Raw genomic sequence first — 9,287 nt, forward strand, 5'->3', positions numbered from 1 at the left:
GCTTTGGCGAATTACCTTTATTATCTTCTTCGTTGATAATGAAATTTTAAGCCTGTGGATGGACTAGCCTGGCCGGCTTGCCATTTCCCCTTTAACCAAGTTACTTAATATGTTTTCTTCTCCCGAAAAAAAAATAATAATAATAATAAAGTTTCTATTTTTTTATTTTATTTTATCCATCCTTCAGAAAGTTGTAACGTATTTCTATGCTTTTCTTAGAAGAATTCAGATACTGTTTCAAATTTATCAACGGAAGAAAGTCCATAATTTTGTATATCCGGAAATTGATTTATATTTTAATCTCTGTGAGACTTAGGATCATAATAGTACACTATGTTCTGTGCCTCTGTCCACAGTGACTGATCATTCCTAGCCTAGTCGAGAGATTTGACAAATTAAATTGACCAATAAAGAAAAATTATCTAACTAGTGTTGTTTAGGTCGAGCAACGGATGTAATCAAGCATCTCCGTTCTCGTTTCCAAAATCTCCGAATAATTTATCATTTTTGTCCTAAACTTCATATAATTACATTAATAAACCTTCATATGTGATGATAAATCTCACCCACTAAATACTAACATTAATGCGCATTCAAGACTAATTGAGTTACATCCTGAGGGCTAAATTTCAAATTAAACTAAAACATAAGGAATTGTTTTAAAAAAATAAAACTTAAAACACAATTGGTCAATAACTAGCTAGTGAAAAGAATATGAAAAGAAACTACAGTAATTAAATATTGCTTATCGTTAAACAATTTTATAAAATACGTAAAAATTAAAATACGGTAATTAATGGGGAAGGAATGCAGATTACAATTTATACTCTCCCCAAATAAGAAATGGGCATGGGAACAATTCCCGCACTCATCCTCATAAATTTATTTTGGATTATTTTCATTCTTGATTTTTGATCGGTAAAGGGGAGGGCCCCACCCTAGGGTATTGCTTCTTTGGAGATTTCAGTCATCCCCAATTATCATGCGAGCAACACTTTTTTAATTAAGGTGTATTTGGAGATTTCACACATAAGGAGTTAATGTGAAAGGATTTTGAAGACTTGGGGAGTTCAAAAGATTTGAAGTTCGAAGGGTCATCGCCAATGGGCATTAATCAGAAATAGAAAACGGAAAACGGTCAAAGTATTACTCAAAACCAAAAACGAAACTTCCCTTACACGTACAAATGATACCATTTCCTATCCTCTATTCAGACACCATCACATTTTTTAAGGAAAAATAATGAGAACCCAAAATAACCACAACACGCACAAGTCTTAAAGTCTTCACGAATAATTATCTCCCTCTCTCTATATATACATGTATATATATATAAATCATCTTCTCTTCATCAATTATTTCATCATAATTATTCTTTTAAAGAGAGAGAGAGAAATCATGAGTAATACTAAAAGAATAGTAGTGGTGGAGAGAGCTATAAGCAGCCTGGGGAAAGGCTTCGATTTAACATCAGATTTCAGACTCAAGTACTGCAAAGGCAAAGAAAGATTAGTTGTTCTCAATGATGCCGATCATGAACGAGAGATCACCGTGCCTGGTTTTGGATCCGTCAACGACGTCTCCATCGATATCAAATGCGATAAAGGTGACCGAACTCGTTACCAATCCGATATTCTCAACTTCAACCAGGTACCATGCATACTGATTACTACTATTGCAATAATAATTACATGATCTCAATATATCAAATTAAAAAGTTTAACTTAAATTAACAAGAAGTTAATTAATATCAATTTTGGTGCATGTCGTAGATGTCGGAGTTTTTCAATCAAAATTCGGCGATTCCGGGGAAAATCCCGTCGGGGTTGTTCAACAACATGTTTAATTTTCATAGTGGTTCGTGGGCAAAAGATGCAGGCAACACAAAATATCTGGGCCTTGATGGTTACTATATTATACTTTTCAACGTTCATATTGATCGGTACCCGCTCGTCCTCTCCGATGAAGTTCGAAATGCGGTTCCATCTTCATGGGACCCATTTGCCCTAGCAAGGTAACGTACGTGCCTTAATTTTAGTCACCTCCTTACATTTGTTATCTACAATATATTTTACTTCTGGGTTTGTTTGTTTGGCTTCTTTGAAACTATTTTGCAACAACAAATTAAATGAATTAGATTATGAATGGTTATAGATGTTTGCTAGATAAGGATAAGTTGATGTAATTTTGTTTCATTTCTTGTCTTGATGCTGGTTAATTTTTCTTTTTTTAATTCCTTTTTTTTAATTGTTTTGGGTTATTAGTGATGAAAAGAAAAAAAAAGTAGAATAAATGCGAACTTAATCTTTGATTATATGTATTTTTTTAATTTTTAATTCTACATATAAATATAGAACTTAAATTCTGATTAACACCCACAACTGTTTTGTAACCAAACTCTTATTATCACATTTATTGTTAACCCCATCAACGTCATTATTTAACATATATATATATATATATATATATAACGTCGGACGGCACTCAATCAATTATTTGTTGTGTCAAAATTTTTTCTGGCAGTATATGTGGAAAACTATGTATATAACACAATTCAAATCTTTTGAATTGGAAATTAAACTAGGAAAAGAAAATAATTAGCCAAACTAATCTCTACAAAGTCCAGCCAAACAAGCTGTTAGTTTAGTCTAAAATGTGTAAAAATGGCAAATTTTAAGGAGACTGCGTTGTTATTGTTTGACCACACATTCATTCTTGATTGGAATTGGTCCACATTTTAGATTAAGTCAACGATTTCAATTGCACTGAAGCTTTATTTTATTTTATTTTATTTCGCATCATCATCATATAATAATGACGTTACCCAGCTGATGGCTATCGCCTACCTCTATGTAATATCTTGATTTCCAAAGAATTGCATCGCACGGTTGTCAAAAATTTTGTGCCTCTGGCGTGGGCAATTTGCATTTCTCATACTTCAGAAAATAGTAATTCAGTTGAAAAATTCGGGGATAAATTATATTATATAGTATCATCTTTATATAGATTAAGATAACGACATAACTTGGCACATTATTATACAAAGAGTAAAAGCTACTTTTTCTCATGTTTGAAATTTTCTTTGATTTGTCTGGAGTTTGCATGATGACATTCAAACCAGAGACTTTTGACATTCAGCGGCCAGAGCCACTAGTATTCTGTCAGTAAAATGAAATAAGGGCAAAATATTTCAACAATTGAAAGTTTCAGATGAAATGTGATCGTTACAACTGAATAAAAATAGTAGTAGATTTATTGCACTTTCAAATTCAAACCAGGTGGATTTATGTTGTTTTCCCGCAGAAATTGTAAACGAGCAAGATGTCATCCATTTTAATTTTGCGTAATATTGTTTGACAGATTCATAGAGAAATACGGAACTCACATCATTGTGGGGTTGAGTATTGGTGGCCAAGATGTGGTGCTAGTCAAGCAAGATAATTCTTCAAACTTGGGGCCATCTGAGCTTAAGAAACATCTGGATGACCTCGGCGATCAATTGTTTACTGGCACCTGTAACTTCACTCCGAATATTAAAGAACAAAAGAATAAGGTTCTAGTTTGTCATTAAAAGCTCTGGATTTGGCTGACTATCATATTCATCCCTGATTTTGTTATCTTCATTAATTACATTGACTGCTTCTTAAAATATCAGATATTTTAATTCTCTCTATTAACTTCGATTGCAGCCACCTCAAGCTTTCAAAGTCTTTGATCCAACACCTGCCGCTTTCAACAGCTTCTCTTCTACAAGTTCAAAAGATGTAGGTTATATTTTCACCAAACTACTATCTAATTCTTAGTTTACGCTCGTCATACAATTTTTTTTTTTTTTATCCTGAGATCCGCTATGATGTGTTCTATGTTAATTTGGATGGCTATCATTCATAGGGGTGTTCAGAATCTGATCCAATTCACTTAATCTGTCTAATCCACAGAAATTTGATCCGTAAAAATTCGATCTATAGATTGGTGGATTAAATTAGATTGAAATTTTAAAAATCCACAGTCGGTGGATTGAATATGAATTTATTTCTGTAAATCTGTAAAAATCTGCGAATACGTAAAAAAAAATATTTAATTAAGAAATTAAACTTGTAATATGGTATTAGTACTTACTAGTAAATAAATAAGATAAAATATAGTTACATTAATATCATATTATATCTTTTTCTGATAATAAAACAAAATAAAAAATAATTAAATAAACAAATATAGTTTCCTAGACAATTAATTTTCATGTACTGATCTAAACAAATGAGATTTTTTTTTTCTTTTTAGTGTGTTATATTTTGAAACTTTGAATGTATTTCTAGCTTTATTTAAACAATTAATTTTATTTAAATGTTATTTAATTTTGAATTTGATTGGTTAAAATTATTTTTATATTAAATTTTTTTATTTAGTTAGTTCATGGATTGGATAGGATTAAAAACTTTTAGTCTGCAATAAAACTGCAAAATGGTGGATTGGATATGAATTAGGTCAAATTCATATTTGATCTACAGACGTATGAATTGAATTTGGATTGAGTTTTCACCAATCCATGGATTGGATTAGATTAAAAATTTATAATCGGTAAAATCGTATATCAGATATGAATTGATATTCAATCTGTAAAATCCGTTCCGCAAACACCCCTAATCATTCATAGATAAGCTAAAAGACCTAGATTGTCTCTTTATGATGGAAGCAATCCAATTGGACTGCATGCCCGAACACGATCCACTATCCTAATTGGGCCTCATTTGACATTATAGCCCATTTAATGACATGCTGTCGTTCTCATTATTAAGTTATATAAGTTGAAGTAACATTGAAGAATTAGATGCAATGCAGGGAATCAGTGTGATATGTTCGAGAAGGGGAGGTGATCCATCGGCCTATAGCCATTGTGAGTGGCTTCTAACAGTGCCTTCAAACCCAGACGCAGTCCACTTTAATTTCATTCCCATCACTTCTCTTCTCAAAGGAGTTCCTGGCAGAGGCTTTTTATCTCATGCCATCAACCTCTATCTTCGATGTGAGTGCTTTTAATTTATGTTTCGTTCATTTACAAGTGTCTTCTATTTTAACTAGGCTGACCTGACTCCCAAATTGTTGTAATTGCAGATAAGCCTCCTATAACTGATTTACAGTACTTTCTTGAATTCCAAGCTCACAAAGTTTGGGCTCCAATTCACAATGATCTTCCACTTGGGCCAACAACTAACATGACTAATCCATCACCCGCCCTTCATTTCCACTTGATGGGTCCAAAGCTCTATGTGAATACCATGCAGGTACACTCAAATTAATTATCTTGCCACCTTTTTCCTTTTTTTTTGCCCTTTTGTTTCTTTAGAGAAAAAGACACTAAAGTTACACGGGTTTGTTCAAATGTATACATAAATTTGATTTCGAAAAGTGCTATACAAACTCTCTCTCTCCTTTCCTTTTTTTTTTTTCTCGATTAAGCCAAGTAGAATGCCGTTGGATCATCAATTCAAAAGGCATAATTGTTAGGAGGGCAAAAAAAAGAAAAAGTCATTAGGACTCTTTCTAAAACTAATGGGGTCTATGTGTTCATTTGACTAAGTCTTGGGGGAGTAGGTAGTTCCGTGGCTTTTTTTTTATTTTTTTATTTCTTCAATGTCCTCAATATTACTTAGAAATATAACAAAAATATTTATCTTCAACATCAGGTAACGACAGAAAAAATACCTGTCACAGGAGTTCGCTTATATCTTGAAGGAAGGAAATGCAACAGGTAATTAATTCTTCAATGAGTAATGCAATAAGTATTGTATAAAACTAATAATGTGACATAATTTATAATAATACTATTTAATATATCACATCATCCCAACTTAATAAGTATAACATTATTGTTATACATTTCATAGAGACAATTTTCTTTATATTATTCCTGTGTCAATAAGCTTTATTATTCTTCTATCTCAGGCTAGCCGTTCACCTTCAACACCTCTCAATCACACCAACCATGCTCGACAGCAAGATAGATACTGACACACAACTATGGCGAGGATCAGACGTTACTGATGATAATCACCAATACTTTGAAGCCATCGGTGGAAAATATTTTTCCCACATATGTACAGCCCCAGTTAAATATGACCCCAAATGGGCTACGAGAAAAGATGTTTCTTTCATCGTCACCGGAGCTCAACTTCACGTACAAAAACACGAATCAAAGAGCATTCTCCATCTCCGGCTCTTATTCTCCAAGGTTTCGCATGCTTTCATAGTCCAATCAAGTTGGTCACAGAGCTCGTCCGAATTTTCCCAAAAGTCAGGCTTTTTTTCTGCAATAAGTGCACCAATTTCGGGCAATCAAGAAAAAGAAAAGAAACCAGTTGTGATTGTAGATTCTAGTGTGTTTCCTACGGGGCCGCCGGTGCCAGTTCGAACGCAGAAGCTTTTGAAATTTGTGGATACTTCACAGTTGTGCAGCGGGCCACAGGATAGCCCTGGCCATTGGTTAGTCACCGGAGCGAAGCTGGATTTGGAGAAAGGAAAGATATGTCTTCGAGTTAAGTTCTCGTTACTCAACATTTGTTCATAGGAAAAAGATGAAAAATTATGTTTTAATTCTGATGGTTTACACTGTATATCCGAGAGAGTTTTTGGGCACCTTGATAAATTATTGTCATGTGTGTATGTTTAAAATGTTCAACTGTTCAATAATGAACAAGTTTGTACACACGTGGCAACAATTTATTAAAGAAAAGGGTGTATTACGTACACTTGGTACGTTGAAAGAAAGAGAAAGTTCTCGTATCTCTCTGCTCGATCGGAGATGCTCGAATATTAGCCACGTTTTCAGCAATATTCATGCAACTGTTTAAGAAACTAAAGATCAACAAATTAAAATTAAGACAGACTAGGCAATCAACACTCTTGCTTCTGTGTCTGTGGAGTAAAGAAAAAACTCTTTACCGATCTAGGTTTTGGTTGCGACAATCATAGGCCTCATATATTTCAGTATAATCACCGTGGAAATAAAGTAAATTGTGATTAATATTAATAAAAGAAAATATAGTTGGAAAGAGAATCCATTTTAAGAAAAAAAAATGCTGTGATTTTGGAAATCAATTGTGGATTTACTAAGATGAAAACTTGGATAAGAGGAGTATATATGTTCGTCCCAATTAGTATACACCTAGCAAAATTACAAGAGTGACTACCATCTTGTCATTATATAATGAGTAAGATAAGATTATAAGTGATCTTATCATGAGCTAAATCACGTTTGAAATGGCACTAAGGTGGAGACAATTTGTTAAACTTGATTCAAAAGATTAAGTTTATTGAGTGTCAAAGCATAGCAACGCTTTTTAGAGTGGGTTGATTTTTTTTTTCTAATTATTGATCTTAGACATTATTCAATATTCTAAAAAACTTATTGATCGGTTGTTTGACTTTGAACCCTATAATAATGCCATTAATTAGTAATAATTCAAAAACACATTAACATCACAACGAATCTTTTATATGATTAGAATTTAATTCTCAATTATTTTATAATTCCACCTGCTACCTTTCATTATCATATTCTGTTGTAATTCGTAAATGGACATTAAACAAAATGCATCTAATCAAATATTAATAACATGAGATAAATCTAGAATACAAGAGAAACATATAACAGATGCATCCATCCTCCATCGTCTCTAATAAATAAAATCAATTAAAGATGATGGTGAATGTCATTGTGATTGGATGGATCATCAGAAGCTGATGTCTAGTGTTCAAACCATGCCCGTTGGCGGAATCGATTAGTTGGGCTTTCAATATTGGTATTGGTCTTGGGCTGCTAATCAGCAGGTTCCATGGTTACAAATTATCCAATTACTTAACACCACCAAGATTCAAGATTAAAAGTAGGGGCGGGCACGGTTTGGTTCGGATCGAAATTAAGTAGAACCGATTTAAATCAGTTATTTTATAAAAAGAACCGAATAAGAACCGAACTCAATAAGAACCAAATTCAAACGGATCTTTTCGGATCGGTTCGGTTTTTTCGGTTCTGAGCCTATTAGGCCTATTTTGAATTTTCAAATTTTTAGCCCATCGAGCCTCATAAATATAATAATTTTTTTCAACAATTAGTTCATCATAATTTCATTACAAATATTAACAATAAATACAAAGTATTCAAAACACATTTTATCACTAATATCTTACTAATTACTAATAATATTCTCACAAAATATAAAATATTAAAATTTCAAAATACATAACCAAACTTCAATACTCCATCTACATAAACATAATCATAATGTTGTAAAGACAAATAAAAATAACAACAATTACAACTTACAACACAAAATAAAAAGAAAATTTAGAAACAAACGCCAACAACATTCTCCCATCTTCATCAATATCAACATCAACTTTAGGCATTTTCCAACTCAATATTTGGATCTATAAAAAAAAATTAACACATGTTGATTTAAATAAAATCTAAAATTAATTCAGTTTTTCGGTTCAGCTGAGTGAATCGAATACCGAACCGACATTTTAGTTTTTTTACAAATGATATATTTCGGTTTTTTTAAAAATAAAAACCGATCCGAATTAGAAAAAACCGCCGGTTCGGTTTGGTATTTTTAAGACCACGGTTTTTTTGTCCACCCCTAATTAAAAGAGAGAAGTAAAAAAAATTAAATGTATCTTTCCTCTGGATTTCTTACAAATTTTAAAGATAAGAAGAAGAAAAGAATCAATGCATACATTTTGTACTAACTTTTTGTAGGTAAGATTTCTCACCTTTATCTTTCTGTTTTTTTTTTTTGGGGAAAAAAAACTCTCTATATTCGAGACTTGGAGAACTGCAATTAATTTGAAACAACAGCTACAATGAACATAGAATAATTAGAAAATAAATCTTAAAATTGAATGTTTGATTAGCAAAATATAACTAGCTAAATTTCACAGAGAGAGAGAGAGAGACCGTGCTAGCCAGCTAGATACAAATTTTGAATTAACCCTCTTGCGATTAGAATATACTGATTGATTGGATTTTCGGTAGGAATCTTTGTCTCCGTGAAGAAAATCAAGATGGGCTTTTCACGGACACAAAGGTCCTTAAATCTCAAACATCCCTTGAAAACATGAACTTCTGACAGTTCCACTCTGTAATCTCTTTAATTCACAAAGTTTGCTTTCAATTTTTGTCAGAAAAATCACGGCCTTTCTTGATTAAATATTAAGGCTGCCATCGCCAAACAAGTAGCTTTATAAACTAGCTAGGGCATGCATGCAAGGTAAAGCCTCATTGGTGA

General features: G+C 32.5%; 1 protein-coding gene across 1 annotated transcript; it reads left to right on the forward strand.

Annotated features, from left to right (window-relative positions):
- The first annotated feature begins 1,320 nt into the window (after positions 1–1,320).
- On the forward strand, positions 1,321–6,669 carry LOC18052901 (MACPF domain-containing protein At1g14780). Its single transcript, XM_006448080.2, has 8 exons — positions 1,321–1,650; positions 1,773–2,014; positions 3,361–3,553; positions 3,690–3,764; positions 4,840–5,023; positions 5,113–5,282; positions 5,685–5,749; positions 5,944–6,669. The coding sequence occupies exons 1-8, from the start codon at positions 1,321–1,323 to the stop codon at positions 6,563–6,565; spliced, it is 1,881 nt and encodes a 626-aa protein (XP_006448143.1). The 3' UTR covers positions 6,566–6,669.
- Positions 6,670–9,287: the final 2,618 nt, after the last annotated feature.

This window comes from Citrus clementina, unplaced genomic scaffold (genome assembly GCF_000493195.1).
Source record: "Citrus clementina cultivar Clemenules unplaced genomic scaffold, Citrus_clementina_v1.0 scaffold_2, whole genome shotgun sequence".
Classification (NCBI taxonomy): Eukaryota; Viridiplantae; Streptophyta; class Magnoliopsida; order Sapindales; family Rutaceae; genus Citrus; species Citrus x clementina.

Excerpts from the sequence above, each read along its gene's own strand:
- LOC18052901 (XM_006448080.2), top strand. The coding sequence starts at position 1,321 with ATGTATATATATATAAATCATCTTCTCTTCATCAATTATTTCATCATA. Across the intron at positions 3,554-3,689 it reads TTAAAGAACAAAAGAATAAG|CCACCTCAAGCTTTCAAAGT; the intron begins GTTCTAGTTTGT and ends CTTCGATTGCAG. Across the intron at positions 5,750-5,943 it reads GAAGGAAGGAAATGCAACAG|GCTAGCCGTTCACCTTCAAC; the intron begins GTAATTAATTCT and ends CTTCTATCTCAG.